At 46.7% G+C, this 18,165-nt stretch overlaps 1 protein-coding gene across 3 annotated transcripts in view; it reads right to left on the reverse strand.

Moving 5' to 3' along the window:
- PANK1 (pantothenate kinase 1) overlaps window positions 1-4,324 on the reverse strand; it is a 34,816-nt gene extending 30,492 nt beyond the window's left edge. The window contains exon 1 of one of the 3 annotated variants that reach the window (XR_014526179.1): window positions 3,633-4,204. Coding sequence is in view for 2 of the 3 variants with exons in the window: in XM_083503124.1 (XP_083359250.1) it covers window positions 3,633-3,873 (241 nt within the window). In the remaining variant the exon portion in view is untranslated. Of the gene's footprint in view, window positions 1-2,663; window positions 3,019-3,632 lie in introns of those variants that run through there. The other 2 variants (XM_083503124.1, XM_083503125.1) reach the window with 2 other exon arrangements.
- Window positions 4,325-18,165: the final 13,841 nt, after the last annotated feature.

Genomic DNA, 18,165 nt, shown 5'->3' on the forward strand with positions numbered 1-18,165 from the left:
TTGATGGTAAAAATTTCCTTACCACCCACCAGTGCTCGATGGAAGAATTCAGCTTGTGCCATAGAACCCCCCTACCACCCACCTAGAATCCTACCACTAGTGGGCGGTAGGGACCAGGTTGACAACCCCTGCTCTAAACAGATGCAACCCATAGACATCACCTGGCTACCCAGCGTGAGATCACCACAATTTCCATCTTGAGACCAGTAATGAAGGTTCCATCACAATGCAATGGAATATATCTGTTGAATCCAAATAGAGTTTCAACATAACGCAACATGAGGTCCATTTATTTCAAGTAACCTTCTTTCTCCACAGGTCTGGGTTTCCATGCTGCTTGCTACCAAAAAAAAGAGAGATCTCAGCTAGAGTACATTTAATGTCTATATAGCTCTGAAATTATAACTGGACTGATTTTTTTTTCTTTGACACTGAAAAAATAATAATGTTTTGTGCCATGCAAGAAATTAGTGGTCGGAGGCATGTGTTACCAAGACCTTTTCATTAGCAAGTTCCCTTCCCACAAATCCACTGATGCAATTTTCATTGCACCCTTTAACATACATAGCTAACAAGCACCTTTGCAGGCCAATGTTGAATAATCACATTAAACCAGTAAGACCGGGTTTTTCATTGTTATGTTCTACTCAGATCTGTTCTGTGCCAGCTCTCTGTTTTAGTTCATTAATGAGGGCCGGGGAGAATCACCCAGAGCTTTTTTTCCGAGCTGGCCCAAATGTATCTCAGTGTAAAAATTCTGTACTGTCATTTTACATTATTTTTGCCCATTCTCTTCAGAAAAAAAGTATTAAAATAATATGTTATTGTACCTTTAAGGTCTGTGTAAAACAACAGAAGTTGCAACCTGTTTTGCAAAGAATTTAAAAAAAAACAACAAACTTTGCATTTGAGTATAAACTGGAACTAACATTATCAGCACAAATGTACTGGCCTAATATTTATTTCATTTATTAAATTTGTCAGTAGCTTTATCTTGCCCAGGACAATATACCCCACATATATACATTAAAATCAGAAGGAAAGAGAAATAAAAACATCCCGCTTTGCATTTGTTGAAGATGAAATGCAACACTGTCTTTGACTATTTTTCTTAAACACAATGTTTAAACATGACATTAACAACAACTTAACAAAAGGGAATTAGAAAGTTTCCTTTCACCTTTGCTTACGCAAGCCTTGTTTGAAGATACAATCTACAGAAATCAAATGACTAGATGCACAGTGCAAAACTTTTTTTAGTTTTGCTTGATATATAGAAAGACATATACACCTTCAGGGTGCTATCTGACTAACTCATACTCAAGGTAAACCCACAGGAATCAATGGATTGAAGTTAACAATGACTAATATAAGCATATTTATTTTAATAGATCTACTCTGAGCATGACTTTAGTCAGATGCAACCCATAGTAAACAAAATTGGGAGGGGGAGGATGTAGTAGGCCAGCTCTATAAACCTGCAGACAGACAGTATTCCAGATACTAGGGCATATTTTTCCTATTTTTTAAAATTACTGTAGGAAATGAAATAGGGAAAAATGGCACTGACACAGACCCATCAACTCCAGAGGCGTAAAAAGAGTCAATTGGCACTTGAGTGACTCCATGTAGTCTTACTAACTTACCTGCATCAGAATGAACAGTATCTTTGGAAATTTTGCCTTTTTTAAGATGAGTATGTTCTACCTTAAAAGGAAGGGATGCTTAGGCTTAATCACCACAGTAGGGCTGTGTATTATTTACAGAAGATATTCATCCAAAGCAGCTCATGAAATTCTGATACCACAATAGTCAGTGGCAAAACACTCATCTTTAGAAGAGATGCAATTTCTGTATTTGTGCTGTCAGCCACAATAAATAAATCCATGTGTGAAACAGGATTTAAACCTCAGATCCAGTGAATATGTGATTCCCATGTGCTCAGGTTTACTTTATCATTTCTATCTCTTACCCAACTATAGAACTGATCTCTCATGCTAGCCTGCTCTCTCTTATCATGCATCGATGATGCTACATAATGAGATAACAACAAACTCTCGAGTATTTGTTTTCAATTGGAGTATAAGTGCACATTTTCTGGCTCAGCAAGTTATCCAGAGAGGTGCTTGGCTTTCCTTAAAACAAACAAACAAAAAAGCAGAAGAATGGCAAGTCTACACTGCAGCTCAATGCTGTTAATCCTAAACATACCAACCAGCAAGTCCCACTCAAAACAATGGGTCTGGCTTCCATGTAAACAAAATTAGGAACAGGCAATTAATCTCACCATTTCAGTCACTTCCAAGGCCCCCTGTAAGGGCAAAATATGCTGTGAATTTCTATTTATTCTTGATTATTCACTTTTTTGGGGGGGGGGAATCACACACATACATGAGCCCCAAGATTCGTGCAGATCAGGTGAATCTCACAGAGCTCAGATTTCTGCATTATAGATAAAAAAGGAAACAAATTGCATAGAACCACAGGGGTGAAATAGAGCCAACTGATTATCAACTAAAACCCACTCATCCAAAACAGTCTCACTTACTGGAATTTAACTCTGCCACCTAATCAAAACCTTCCTCTTTTCTTAAAATGCTTTCCCTAAATTTAATGGAAGGCAAAGAGAGAATGAAGTTCATCTGTCAATGCCATTTACTTACAATGCCTTTCATCAATTATAAGCTTCATTTTGAGCTGCTAAAAGGCACAGAGAGCCGGCTTCCAGGAGGCTGACAATCCAAGCCTGCGCGTCTTTTACACCCCCAACAATCGGCATCCGCTTTAGCAAGGTCACATTTATGCAGGCTGTAAATTGAGAAATCTCTCATTTTAGCGACTTGCACTCAGCGGTGTAGAAACAGAGGCAAGCCCACTCCCTCCCGGCCTCCTCATTGGTCGGCCGCGGGACCGGCCTACGTGGTATCAGTGGGTGTGATCGCCGGGAGTGCGGCCCTATTGGTCGGAGCGAAACGGTACTTAATGAACTGATTGTTGTGCGTTCGAGCAGGAGGCTGCCGCACGCCGCTGGCGGAGCGCGCGCGCAGGAGGAGCTCTTTGGAGAGAAAACCAAACAATGAGAAGGAACGATTGGGTCCTTTAAGGCAGAAAAAGGCATAACGAGCCCGCTAGTAGGGCAAATCAGCCTTTCTAATCTTACCTCCTTCCTGCCTTAAAATACTGTATGTATGTATGTATGTATGGGTGTGTGTGTATACATATACACACACACAGTGTATATATATATATATATATATGCATATATATGTGCATGCATATGAGATTATTATCTGCAGCCAGCTAAGCAATCAAATCGTTGCTCTTCAAGCCTTGGATTTCGTCACGGGCAATCACATTTGACAGCACACACGTGAGCAAGCCAGCCGCCAAGAAGCGCCCTCGCCTCATTCACAAGGCAGCCCCCCCCCCCGCCCCGCGGTGGCCGAATGGTGGTGACTCAGGGCTGCTTGCCACACGACTGAAACAGCCTGGCCTGCGCTGCATCACGCGATGCAGAGGGCTCCTGCACGCCTGCCTAGAGATGCACAGATGCATGCGCGCGTGCATACTTGCAAGGCAAACCGCGCTGCCCCCCAGCTCGAGGCGGGCCCTTCTCCGCATTCCTCACTTACGTGGCCTGTTTTTCTTGCCCGAGTCCATCCTCCGGCGGGTCCGGCATTTCTTCGTCGGCGAGCCCTGGCCGGGCACCGGCGGGTCCTGTCGGAAGAGCAGCGAGCGCGCGGGAGCCTCCCCATTGCTGGGCAGCCCGTGGAAGCCGTTGTGCAGCAGCCCATTATGCAGCGAGCAGGTGGGGGTGGGGGCCGACGCGGCCGCCGAGGAAACGCCGGCTTGGCTTCGCAGCCGCTCCCCCATGGCGGCCGCACCGACGGCGACGACGGTGGGGAGGAGGCGGCCCCTCGCCCGCTCCCTCTTTGTCCTCCTCTCCCCTGCAGCGCGCGAGCGAGCGAGGCAGGGAGGAGACTCTCAGCGCCCGCCGCCTTCGCTCATGCCTCCCCACAGCGGCTCCCTGGCGCCCGGAATGCGCCGCCCTCCCCGGCGCAGGCGTCCTGCCCTCCGCAGGAGAGAGGGAGGACTGACGAGAAGGGGCGGAGGCAGCCGCAGAGTTCCCGGCTCCTTCTAGAGCTGGAGCGGCGGCGGCGGTGCCGTCCTGAGGAGGCACCTTCTCCCTCTCGCGCGCGGCTTTTGCCTGTGCATGAGGCGGGATTGCGCCTATTCCAGCGCGAGCGCGCTCCCCCTCCTCCGCGCGCGCACTTCGTGTCTCACATAAGGGACTCCTTAACTCGCCCTCGCGTGGAAGACAGAACGTGGTGAAATAACCCTCCGCGACCTTTTGTTCCCAGGACGCCTCGCGTCTTCTTGACAGCTCTCGCCTTTCCTGCTGAAGAGCTGAAGGAGCAGCTCCTGGGTTTCCCCTCACAACGACCCTGTGAAGCAGGCTAAGCTGGAGGGATGGAGATGGTTGCTGAGCCCTGGTCGGCAGCTAGGGAGCCACAATTTCCTCAAAGCCCCCCCCCCCAAAAAAAACACTCACACGCTAAAAAGTTGCAGGCCATTTGAGGGGAAAGGACAAACCTGGTAAAAGGGGAGCAAAAAGTCCTTGCTGGGCATTGCTTGGAGTGTTGGACTAGGACTGAGGAAACCCCCGATTCAAATAAATTTCCACTCAGCCGTGTCTCTCAGTGGGGGCAGAATCGCTATACAAGCGTGCTTACTGACTCCCTCGAGCTGTTTGAAAGGCATGGTTTCGTTTTGATTTTTTTGTTCTTAACTAAAAATAATATATCCTTCCTACTCATCAACCTGTCCCTACTTGCAGAAAATGCCATTTCCACTTGATGGGTGTCAAAAATTCTCTCTTGCCCAAGAGACCTCCCATTCCCAGCCTTGTTTGTTGACAGTACAGTGGTACCTCGGGTTACATACGCTTCAGGTTACAGATGTTTCAGGTTACACACTCCACTAAGCCAGAAATAGTGCTTCAGGTTAAGAACTTTGCTTCAGGATAAGAACAGAAATTGTGCTCCGGCGGCAGCAGCGGGAGGCCCCATTAGCTAAAGTGGTGCTTCAGGTTAAGAACAGTTTCAGGTTAAGAACGGACCTCCGGAACGAATTAAGTACTTAACCCGAGGTACCACTGTGTCTGTTTGGTATCTTTATCCACAGTCCTGAAGTTTTACTTGGTGCAGGTTTTATCACCCTCATCTCTTGGTCTCTTTCATGTCCTTTTCCTGCCACTGTGGATTGTGTTTATTTCATAAAATGTAAAGACCATTTGGTTGTAAATACCTCAAAACAGTTTACAAAGAGAATAAATGGATGCACCTAAAGGGAAAAGGGTTCAGATGGGGACATCCTCGCTTGTTTTATCTTGGTGTGTGCTTGACACAGTTGTAATTTGCAAATTGTATTTCCCCATAATGATTGATTTTTATCCCTTTCACCAATCCTGTGAAGTAATATGCTATCATTAGGGCTACTTCATACTTTACAAAATCCCTTCTGTGCAATAACAATTTGCGACTTATGTTTGAACTGTCACGCAATGATTGCACAATCAAGTTTTTCTGCAGTATGTTCTCACAATGTGGACACCGATAAGCTATAGTCAGTTGCAGGTTTCAGTGTTTGTACAAGTCACTGTACACATTACACCTTATTTCCTATGCAGAGTTTTGTAGGAAAATCACAGATGGAGAATCAAGGCCAATAAATACAATTGAATCCTATGCATATTTATTCAGAAGTATGTCCCATTTAATTCAACAGGACTTATTCCCCAATAAGGATGCTTAGAATTGGAGCCATTGTGATTCACCCACCTGAATTTGTGGCTAAGGCAGGATTTACATCCTTGTATGCTCCTGTTGCTCGGTCCCAGCTCCTGCCCACCTAGCAGTTTGAAACATGGGGCCTGAGGGGGCCTGAGCCCCCTCAAAAATTCGTTTGGGGGGCTCTGCCCCCCCAATAATCTCAGGCGCCCCTCCAGCAGAGCGCCACCGCCGCCCCTCCCCCAGCCCAAAATGCACAGGGTCGGGCTGCATGCCTCCTGCCCTCCCTCCCGAGCAAAAGCTCCACCCAATTTCCTTCGGAGCTGATTAATAGGCGCAGCACGCTCTCCCCTATTCGCTCACGAGGAGGCGGCGCCACTTTATCTGCATATTCATGAGCTTATTTATTATTCATGAGCTTTCACGGGCTCCCCCAATATTTTTTATAAGTCGGCGCCCCTGGTTTGAAAGCATGTCAAAGTGCAAGTACAAATAGGTACAGCTCCGGCAGGAAGGTAAATGGCGTTTCCGTGTGCTGCTCTGTTTGCCAGAAGCGGCTTAGTCATGCTGGCCACATGACCCAGAAGCTGTCTGCAGTCAAACACCGGCTCCCTTTGCCTATAGAGTGAGATGAGCGCCGCAACCCCAAAGTTGTCCACGACTGGACCTAATGGTCAGGGGTACCTTTACCTTTATGCTTTTTGTAATGCTTAATGTGAGGATTAAACCCTAGACCCTTTGTTATTGTTTCAGTGCCAAAGCTTAACCCTGGAGAGTGAAGTGATAACTCAGTATTTTTCCCTCACCTCTGAATAAGCATAGTCAGTTCTTTCACTGTAGATTTGAGTGAAGAGCTCAAAGGGCAAAGGGCATGATTTCTAGTGCCTCTGTTTTTAGATATTACGAAATCCTGTCTATGCACAGTCAACTTCCATAGGTGGCTCCCACTGCACGTGAGCCAACTTAGGGATCACACAGTTCTGCCCCTGAGCCAAGGCCAATATTGCAAATACATGATCACATCATGGCACACTTTCTGCGTAATACAACATGGAGTCACATCTCCCATTACTTTTTCCACAGAATCCTTTTCTAATGTGGGTGCATTTTTAAAATGTGCAAATTGTATTTTAAGTAGTGTGAATTATGAATAAAGGACACAATCACACCGTTCTTCACACATCTTATTTTGCAAACTCCTGTGAGTCAAATATAAACATACTTTTCAGTTCTATGTCAGTATGGCAACAACTACCACCAAATTTCTATATTCAGAGCCACTAACATGGATCAAATTCATTCTTCACTGATAAAGGTGCATGCCAAAGATGGGAAAATACATCTTTTTAACCACTCTAATTTTGAGTACAATAAATATGATGTTAAAATGTATTATAGATAGTGGGTAACAAATCCAAGATGAGTGAACTTCCACCATTGTTACACCGTTAACTGACAATTCCTTCGTGTTATAAGAAAAAACTGCTCTTTTCCCTTATGGGGTACCCAAGAGCCCATATAGAGTCTCCTCTTTTTAGGTTCTCTAATGGAAGGAGAAAATAACAGAGGCCAACCAGAGAATATTGAGAAGCAAGGCAGCTAGTAAGCCTGATCTTTATTAAAGCTGTTGCAACAGGGTGCTCTCCCCCACACACACAGGAGGGGGGAGGGACCCAGAACAAAGGTGTGACCACCATTATATAGACTTTTTAAATTGCCCGCCCTCAAACTCCAGACCACCCCCAGAAACATCATACATACATCACAGAAGGGGTGTATCCCAGAAGGGGCGGACTACAACAGAAACAAGTGCGTTGTTTTTATCATGTCTGCCAGGTTACCTGTTAACGGTCACTTGACTGGATTACAGTGGCACCTCAGGTTACAGACACTTCAGGTTATAGATGCTTCAGGTTATAGATTCCGCTAACCCAGAAATAATACCTCAGATTAAGAACTTTGCTTCAGGACGAGAACAGAAATCGCGCAACGGCGACGACAGCGGGAGGCCCCATTAGCTAAAATGGTACCTCAGGTTAAGAACAGACCTCTAGAACGAATTAAGTTCTTAACCAGAGGTACCATTGTACCTGGGGAGCCTGGCCACTCTTTCATTATGATAACTACTGGGCTCACACCCTATTCATATCTTAAACATGCCCTTAAGACAGGATTTGTGAGCAAAGACAGTAGGGAGATTTCCCATTTCCTTCAACCTTGCAGAGAAATATTTGAAGTCATTTTGGGAGAGAGAAAATGGTTTCAGGAGTTTTCTGTAGGTTTCAGACATGTAGTTTACACATTTGTATGTGTTTGATTGGTACATTTATGAACATCTAATATATATATGACCTTAAAATTCTTACAATAAACCTTGTTAGGTTTATTGCTAGTTAATAACTAATAATATATAGTAGGTTGGTCAGAGCTAATTAGGTGATAGGGATCTCTATGCTTTTGGCCAGGATGACACCTCTCCTGCTGAGGGATGACCCAGATATAAGAAGATTGTATGCATGTGTGTGTGTGTGTGGAAATGCATTTTGCTCTTTTGGAAGGGGCAGAAGAAATGGAGGCAGATAACTCTGAACTCATGAGGCAGTGCCTGATCTCTTTCTGATTATCTGATGTAGGGTAGCGGATATGCTGCCTTGTAGTAGGGCTGCTTTGCCTCTGCTTCTGTTCTACTTATATATAAACAGTCATTTTTCTAGAAAAAGAGGTTCCGGAGCACACCATGAACTTCTTCCTTGTTCTCTTAGAATGGCAATGGTCAGTGGTGTGCAGTGAAATTTTCCATAGGAGAACAGCATGATGTCTTGATGTCCTGCACCCAAGCATAGCGCCTCCCTCTATAAGCCAGGCAGAAGCTTCCTGGGCTTTGGGAAGGAGATGCCAAGGCTCTGACAAGATACTGGAGCCCTTCTGCCTCCTTCGCAAAGCTTTGGGAAGGTGGCAGGAGGGTTCCTGGACCCATTGGAGCATCGCACCTCCCTCCCTAAGCTGAGCAGAAACTTCCCAGGTTTGGGAAGGAAGAGCCAAAGGGACATTTAGGGTACTAGCTTAGTCCCTCTAGTCCAGAGGTTGGCAACCTTAATCAGAAGATGGGTTGACGTGAGCATGGGTGCATGCACTCTCTTCCGGGTCAGAGGAGTGCCTGTGCGCGTTCACACATGATATTTCCGGCGCTCCTCCAACCCACGCGCTATTTCCGGCACACATCTGGGTCGGAGGAGTGCCCATGCGCAAGTGCCATCAACCCGGAAGTCGGTCCCGATGCCACACCACGCCGCACCGGGAAGAGCAGGCGGCAGAGGTCACCATGGGCTGGTTAGACAAGCCTCTTGGGCCACTACCGGCCCATGGGCCTTAGGTTGCCGACCCCTGCTCTAGTCTGCTGACCGCATGCCACAGGAAATGGTCCCCCCCCCCCGAGAGGTGCTGGAACTGAGCTCTGGCTGAAAAAAAGCCCCTGTAAATAAAACAAATATTATAAAGGTACTGTAAGTCTGATGCAGTGTTCTCTTATCCAAAGAATGCTAAACCTGTACCAGCTCCCCTATAACCTATCACTGTTTGCAGCTGTGGAAAGTGCACTGCATTATATGCAACACAACCCTAATAATATTTTCTTATGTTCCTACTTGGAAGTAAGCCTGCTGAGTTCAATAGGACTTTATCCCTCCTTAAAATGCCTATGATTGCAGGCTAAATCACCGAATGAAGTGTGAAGTGGGTCTTTTCACACCTGATATACTTGGTGTGGGTGTTTATGTGGTCTTTATATAGAAGCCATATTATCTAAATGACAGTCATCAAAGCAATCTGCTTATAAAAAAATAAAATCCACTTCTCTCTTCATTGGTGTAACTGTATGTAAATAGTACTCCTCTTTATCCAAACAAGCCTGGTTTTATCCAAACAAATCTGAAGGGTTGTAGATCTCTCTTACACCATGCAGATGAACAAAATGTTGTAGAGTTCGCTACCGTGTTGACATGAATGCATCAGTCAGTGTTTTATCTAGCACAGTATGAATACAAATACGTTTGAAGATTTGATTCCCGGCATTTACTGTGAAAACTGTATTTTTCAGTATTTAAATGGCTATACTTCTTTCCTGCTATTAGAAGGGGCTGTGCTTTCCCATACAGATGCACACCTGCTTACCTTCAACTCTGCAGCAGGCCATTTACTTGGCTCCTACTGTAAACTTTATGTCTGTGTTTCTCATCTACATGGGTAATTTGGGAACAGATAAATAGGAATGGTACTAATGTGTGTAGGTCAGCTTCCATCACTCAGATCTAAAACCATGTGTGTACATGTCACTTTCCTGGGCTTTCATAACACTGCATAGTACTGTTACAGTAAGTCAGCATATTCTGTGCAGCTCACACTTCAATAGATAAAATATTTGCTACTTCTATGTGTTGCCTTGCACATGTGATTTTCACATGTGAGGATAACTGGTGATGTTCATTCCTCTTAAGGCCACTCTGTGGCATTGCTCCAGATGGTAAAACCTAAGGATTTTTCTGCATTATGTTCAATGGGATGCCATGGCATGTCCTTTGTACTTCATGTTTTCTTATGTTCTGCTTCTGCAAATGTGCCTGTATTACCTTTACACCTGTGAATGTTGTTTGAGCACAAAATAGTAGTTTGCACCAGTGTTATGTCATTTCTGTTTCTGTATTTAAGCAGTTCAGGGGGACCTTTGTCACATGTGACTCGATGCCTTTTCAGTTTCTTAGCTTCCAGTACAAGTTTTTTTCTTGTCTGAGTTATTCAGCTATAATAAAGGTAAAGGTACCCCTGCCCGTACGGGCCAGTCTTGTCAGACTCTAGGGTTGTGCGCTCATATCACTCTAGAGGCCGGGAGCCGGCGCCGTCCGCAGACACTTCCGGGTCACGTGGCCAGTGTGACATAGCTGGCGAGCCTGCACCAGCGCAGCACATGGAACGCCATTTACCTTCCCGCTATAAAGCGGTACCTATTTATCTACTTGCACTTAAGGGTGCTTTCGAACTGCTAGGTGGGCAGGAGCTGGGACCGAAAGACGGGAGCTCACCCCGCAGTGGGGATTCGAACCGCCGACCATACGATTGGCAAGTCCTAGGCACTGAGGTTTTACCCACAGTGCCACCCGCATCCCTTTCAGCTATAATAATTAATAATAACAACAACAACAATAATAATAATAGTGCAGCAGAAACAAGCCTTCTATTAGGGATTTGCATGGGTGTGGACTTTTAGTTACCACTCTGAAAAGAATTCAGTTAAAATGCTTTGCTTTCATATTACCATATTTTTCGCCCTATAGGATGCACTTTTTCTCCTCCCAAAATGAAGGGAAAATCTGTGTGCGTCCTATGGGGTGAATACAGGCTTTCGCTGAAGCTTGGAGAGCGACAGGGGTTCCGCAGTAAAATCTATGCTGCTAGAAGCAATTTCCCTCCTGTCAAGTCAGAAGTTTTATCCTACTTAGTGCACTTGAGACGCTTGGGCCGCGCCCCTAAAACCCTCAACCTACAGGCGGCGGCAATATCATTCTTTTGCAATATCATTCTTTTGCAATCTGACCTGTGTGCCGATATTGTAGTGCGGAGGGCCTTGGAGGGCTGGCGCAGGCTGCAGCCCCCCAGCTGCGATACGATAAGGCCAATATCATTCGACATCCTTTATCAAATTCATAAAAAGTTGAGAACTGTCTGCTGGTCTAAGTATGAGGCCCGCTTATTCTCAGCGGCATATTCCATCGCTTTTTTCGGCACACTGCGCGTCGGTGAGGTGGTATATGAAGAGGATCAGCAAGGTTCCTCCCGGGGTTTGCTATTAAGTGATGTCACACTATCACGGGAGGATCTAGTCTTGCGGATACGCAGCTCCAAAACGGATCAGTACGGGAGCGGGGCTTTGGTTCGGCTCTTGGCAACCGGAAAATCAGGCCCATGTTCGGTTAAGGACACCAGGCGTTTCTTATTTCTGAGGACTAATGCAGCAGCGCCACTTTTGATCCATGCAGATGGCTTACCCCTGACATGGCACCACTTCACTCGTGTCATGCGCTTAACAGTGGCAGCATGCGGCTTACCCCCCATGGAGTTTGCGGCGCACTCCTTTAGGATAGGAGCGGCCCCCACAGCAATGCACCTGGGCCTCACTGCCGAGAGGATTAAGGACCTGGGCCGTTGGAAATCGGATGCTTACAAGCGCTATGTTAGAAAAAACCTATGACTGCTTACCTGGGGTTACCTGACTTTGGCCTGTTCTTTCAATTTCTCTTGCAGGAGATATGAGGGCACGCATTTGGATAATCGGGCACAGCATTGTGCACTGGGCCTGGGTCCGCGCCATCAATTCCGGTCTCGGGCCGCGCCTTGACTTACCGCCTGGCATCAATATATCCTGGATCTCTCGGAGGGGAATGCGCTGGGCTGAAATGTTGCCCGCAATTAAGGCCAGAGCGGCAGCGGAGGGCCCCCCAGATGCTTTACTGATACAATTAGGAGAAAATGATCTAGCTTACCGAAAGGCAGTTGACTTGTATTGGCACATATTTAGTGACTTTGAGGAGCTCAAGGCCTTTTACCCAAACATCACAATTATTTGGGCCTCATTGATGGAAAGGCAGGTTTGGAGAGATGGCAGGTGCCCAATAGCCATAAATAGGGCTAGGAAAGCCTTGGATCGGGCGGTGGTGCGTAGAGTGGCAGCCCTGGGTGGGAGGGTCATTGACCACCCGGGGATACGTTTCAAATGCGAGGCCCTCTACCGGCTTGATGGTGTGCATCTTTCGGATGCTGGAAATGATATTTGGCTGATGGATATAGCAAAGGGGATAAGGGATTAGTTTCAGGCATGAGAGTATTGGTGGCGAGCGATTACTCGTGTGGCGGTTAGGCATTGGTAAGAAGGGGTTTAGAGGATGTGGGGGGGAGGAACGCCATCACCTCCCCCCAGAGAATGAAGGGTGGTCCGATAAAGGATTCTGGGGGGCGTGGCCCTGTCCGAAGCCTATGGAGGTGTGGGCCTAAGGCACGCCCCCGAGCGGTGACCCGGGGGACCTCCTAGTTGACATACCTCAGCAGGAGACTTCCCCACTATGGTGTTAACCCTTCCCATGTCTCCAGCAAATGGGCTGGAGCCGGATAGTCCAGTGTTTCCCAACCGGTGTTCCGCGGCACACTAGTGTGCCGCGAGATGTTGCCTGGTGTGCCGTGGGAGTCTAACGGTTCTCAGCACCCTTAACAAAATACAGTTCCCAGGATTCCTTGGGGGGGTAAGTCGCCGCTCTTTAAAGTGGTAGGAGATACCACTTGAAATGTGAAGGGCTGTTGTAAGAGAGGGAGAGCCGTAGCTGGCGCGGAAGGTGTTAAGGGGAGTCGGAGGCTCCTCCTCCTCACGGGAGTTCGAGTGTCGCTCTTTCTCCGGCTGTACCATTCGTCCTGGAAGCGGGGGGAGGAGGAGGGGAGGAACCATTAAGCCTTCGCTGACGGAGAGCCATCGCGAGCTTCCAGCGAGTGGCAGCAGCAGCAGCAAGCGCCCGCCTCGTCTCTAGAGGAGGAGGAGCTGCAGTTGCCGCCGCCTTTTGCATGTAAGAACGGGTGCATAAGCGTGCGGGAAGGAGGCGCGTGCAAAAGGTGGAGGGATGGGGCGCCTGGGTGAAGCGAAGGCCTGGTCGTGGAGGCGGTGGGGCGAAATCCTCCCTCGTAGCCGCCGGAAGGCCGCCCCTCCGACTTGCGTCTTGAGCAGCCTCCCTCCCTCCCTTGAGATTGAAAGCCGGGCAAATCCCAGCAATGGGAAGCGCGGCAGGGGAGGCCTGGCTGGGCGCGCATTCGCACAACTGAGGTGACCCGGGTTACGACATGCGCGTCAAGGTGGTCCAGGGGAGTGCGTGCCTCCGTCTCTCCAGGGCAGGCCTCCAGATGACCGACAACGTCAGCCCCGCCCCACGCCCCTTCTCCAGCCCTGCTCTAAGCATACAGTCAGACAGCAACCAGGTCTGCTCCTCTGCCCTTGCTTTCCATCTTTGGGTAGGCCAGGCATCCAGATACCCAAGGCTGAAACCTCCAATCTGCCCCCTGCTTTCACAACTGTGCCCGCTGACTCCAATTTCCTGAAAAGGCCAATGCACTAGGATAACACAGGACTACGCTGCTGGACTGTAACTCCTTCCTACTCAGCTAAACAGGTATTAGCAAAGCAGAGCTATTTTGCACTGCTGGCAATAAGCGGTGCACCCTCAGCTGCATAGCCCAGTGTTTCCCATCCTTTTTAAAAGTTGCATGTGGGATTGTGGCATTGTGCAAAATGCATGAATAAATCTTTCATGGAAATGGGCAGTGACACAAATCCGTAGTCTTTATATATACTTTATATATAGTCTTTATATATACTCACTCTCTCTCTCTCTCTCTATATATATACTTTATATATACTTTATATATAGTCAATATAGGCACAGAGTTAATTTTTTAAACATTTTCTAATGGTGGTGTGCCTCGAGTTTTTTTCATGAAACAAGTGTGCCTTTGCCCAAAAAAGGTTGAGAAACACTGGGATAGTCGATAGGACCAATGCCTAAGCCAATGCCTCTCATTCCTGAATTCAATAAAGTTGTGGTCTAATTCGCCCATTTAACCTTAAATTCTGGTGTCTGGTGTCTTTATTTATTCCTTGGTGGGGGGCGGGAACTCGCCACGCAAAGCCACTTCTGGCTTGCCCAGGAGGTGGGGTTGCGGGCTTCACTCCCACCCCACGTGAGCGGGGGCTGGTTTCAGCCCCCGCGAGAGCAGGGGAATCCCGGCCACATCGTCCACCCAGCCAGCCTATCGGGTGGCTGGGGGGCGTGGCCTGCCCTATTTAGGGCCGGCACAGCCAGGGCTCGCCCTCTTTTGCCAGCTAGCCCCCACGTTTTCCCACCCTCCTTCCCTTTAGGTAGGTTTCTGACTTTGCTATGGACTTCGGTCTGTCGCCGCAAGGGGCATGGTAGGAATTTTTCCCAATTGGCAATTTACAGCCTTTTGGTTTTTCGCCTACCTCGTAGCAACTCATCACAACTTCTTGGCACTGGCGGTTAGGCATTGGTAAGAAGAGGTTTAGAGGATGGAGAGGGAACGCCATCATCTCCCTCCAGAGAATGAAGGACTCCGGGGGGCATGGCCCTGTCCGAAGCCTATGGAGGTGTGGGCCTAAGGCACGCCCCTGAGCGGTGACCTGGGGGAGCTCCTAGTTGATGTGCCTCAGCAGGAGACTCCCCCACTATGGTGTTAACCCTTCCCATGTCTCCAGCAAATGGGCTGGAGCTGGATAGTCAATAGGACCAGTGCCTAAGCCAATGCCTCTCATTCCTGAATTCAATAAAGTTGTGGCCTTGTTCGCCCATTTAACCTTAAATTCTGGTGTCTGGTGTATTTATTTATCCTTGGTGGGGGCGGGAACTCGCCACGCAAATAGATGGATTTGGGGTTGGGTTGGTAGACTGGATGATCCCCAGTTTCCCTTCCAAATCAGTAATTCAGACTGTTAAGACTGGAGACTGGGGAAGTATCTGCTGAAGTGGTCAAGCCTGTTAAGACAACTTACTTTAATAGCTTTGGGGCCTGCCTCTTAAGACTTGACAAAGAAATTTCTGCACTGGCAGATCAAGCACAGATTGCAGTTTGAGGAGAGACAGACCACTGGCCTTGGGCTCTGAAAAGCAATCAGCATCTTAGAGTCCTGGCTAAGATAATCTGAGAAAAGGAGATTTGGGCAGCATTGGGAGTGTTAAAAGCTGTGTTTCCACCTTTGCTCAATTGGTGTATTTGGAAATAAATATGAATATTTCACAATACCATAAGCCTCCTGTGACCTCCTTTCTAAGGGAAGCCAAGCCTAGGAAAGCACTGCTCCCCTAGAGCTTTTCCCTTTTGATGAGGGGGAATCTTGGTGATCAAAGATGAGAGAAGAGGAATTCTGCTCACTCAATGTGGGGTATCGTCCTACGTGTCAAGATTCACAGACCCTGATCAGTAAGCCACAAATTAATTTGCATATTGCATCTTTGTTCCATTGCTATACAGTAAGCCCACAATTTGAATGCATTGAACTTGTGCACATTCAGCTTTACACACATAATAATAATAATAATAATAATAATAATAATAGTTTAAATGGGGCAGGCATCCAGGAAACCCCACCACTGAACTAAATGTGTTTTGACCATACACAATTCTGGCTTTGGGTGTGATCTCTGGAATGCAACCCCTGTGTAAGCTGCAGAGTTAAAGTAAGGTATACTAAGGTTTTCCTGGCATGTTATATGAGGCCATTGACCATGCTTGCTGGGGCTGATGGGAGTTGTAGTATAGCAACATCTGGAGGAACAAATGTTCTCCACCCTTGCCTTATACTTTAACAACTTTACTTGAGATGGCACGCATAGCTCAGTTGGTAGAGCATGAGACTCTTAATCTCAGGATCCATTAAGCAAAATATTACTGCATTTTCAGGAAGTTAGACAGCATTACTCCCATGGTCCCTTCTAACTCCACAATTCTACGATACTTCTGACTTTAACACTGCAAGCTGATATATGTTGACACAAAAATAAGCGACATTGACTTCGGTGGGAGTTAACTCCTGATATTGGCATCTGTTTTTCTTGGGAGACAATGGAGGAGTGCACCTTTGGGGTGGAGTTAAACTGTTGGCAGGTTACAGCGCCTACTGTGGCTGTAGAGACTAATATGGGAGAGACATGTTTTCTTGCGGATAGGGCAGATGAAGGTGTCTGGCTGTGCTGCTGCAGATCATAGCTGTCAACCTTCCCTTTTTTTGAGGGAAATTCCCTTATTCCAGCGCTGTTTCCCGCTGCTTCCCGCTGCTATCCTGGATTGTTAGATATCCCGTAGACTGTCCCTGGGACAGGTGAGGCTGCTGATCCCTTATTTTTGAGGCTGCTGATCCCTTATTTTCAAATCTGAAAGTTGGCAGCTATGCTGCAGGTGCACCATAGCATTTCTTCTCCCTGCACTCCTCCCAGGGGTCATTCCTAGGTAAGTGAGTATAGGACTGCAGCCTAAGAATCTGAAGTCTTTGTTTTGCCATCTTTGAATCTGAAGTTTCGGTTTAAAACATGGTTACATACAGTGGTACCTCAGTTTAAGAACAGCCCTGTTTATGAACTATTCAGTTTACTAACTCTGCAAAACCGGAAGTAGTGGTCCGCTTTGGTAACTTTACCTTGGTCTAAGAACGGAAGCCGAATGGTGGAAGGGCACCGACGGCAGGAGGCCACATTAGGGAAAGTGCGCCTCAGTTTAAGAACGGTTTCGGTTTAAGAACAGACTTCCGGAATGGATTAAGTTTGTAAACCGAGGTACCACTGTACTGTACTTCCCTTACTGAAATCACACTAGTGAGAGTTAAAACAATGCAGCAGATGCCTGAGTCGTTTTATACCCTGCATCTCAATAATGGTAATTAGGCACCAAGTTCCCAAAGATATTGCATGAGGCTAACTTCTCTTGCATTGTTTGGGGCTTCCAGACCTCTGGCTGCAGGCTAGGTCAAAACAAGCGTAACAGGTGCAACATATACTTGCAACACCCAGGAACCAAAAATATTTCCCCAGAGCATTTCATGTGAGTTATTCTTATGCAATGCCAGCTCGAGAGAGTGAATCGTGTTCTGGAAAGCAATTTTAATAAGTAGCATTCATGCGCCTTCTCAAATGACAGAGAAAGCACTGTGTAGGGCAGATAATGACAAAAAGAACTTGCTACAGTTACTAGCAAATCTATGCTCCAAGAATTACCATTCCTTTCTGTTTTACTCTCTCTACATTACTGCAGTCTTACAATGCTACTTATACATTTCTGTTTGATAGATTATACTATGCCTTAGCGGGACAACACTTCTTGCCATTTCTGCTCACTGAGTTATATATATTCAACCTTTTATAGCCTGTTTTTCTTTCTTTCTAAGGAACGAACATACTGACTGATCTCTGCTGCTACACTTCCAAGGCAGAGATCATGCCTTCCTGTCTGACTCTCAGACCTTGTGCACCTGGTAGATGAAGTTCCACCCGGCACTGACAGCAAGCTAGTAGTTTGCAGAAGGATGCATCATTCAGTTTAGGAATTTTAAAATGCCACTGTAGTTTTATTTTTGGCCTTTTACAGGGACCCATCTGCCATTTTATTTATTCTGCCTGAAAAGCAAGTTAAAGAAAAACATAACATTAATTTTGTTTCATAGATTATACTATGCCTCAGTGGAACAACACTTCTTGCCATTTCAGCTCACTGAGTTATTCAGCCTTCTATAGCCTGTTCTTCCTCTCTTTCTAAGGAATGAACAAACCTTTTTTTGGGGATCTCA

The sequence above is a fragment of the Podarcis liolepis genome (genome assembly GCF_965112155.1).
Source record: "Podarcis liolepis genome assembly, chromosome: 5".
Taxonomy (NCBI): Eukaryota; Metazoa; Chordata; class Lepidosauria; order Squamata; family Lacertidae; genus Podarcis; species Podarcis liolepis.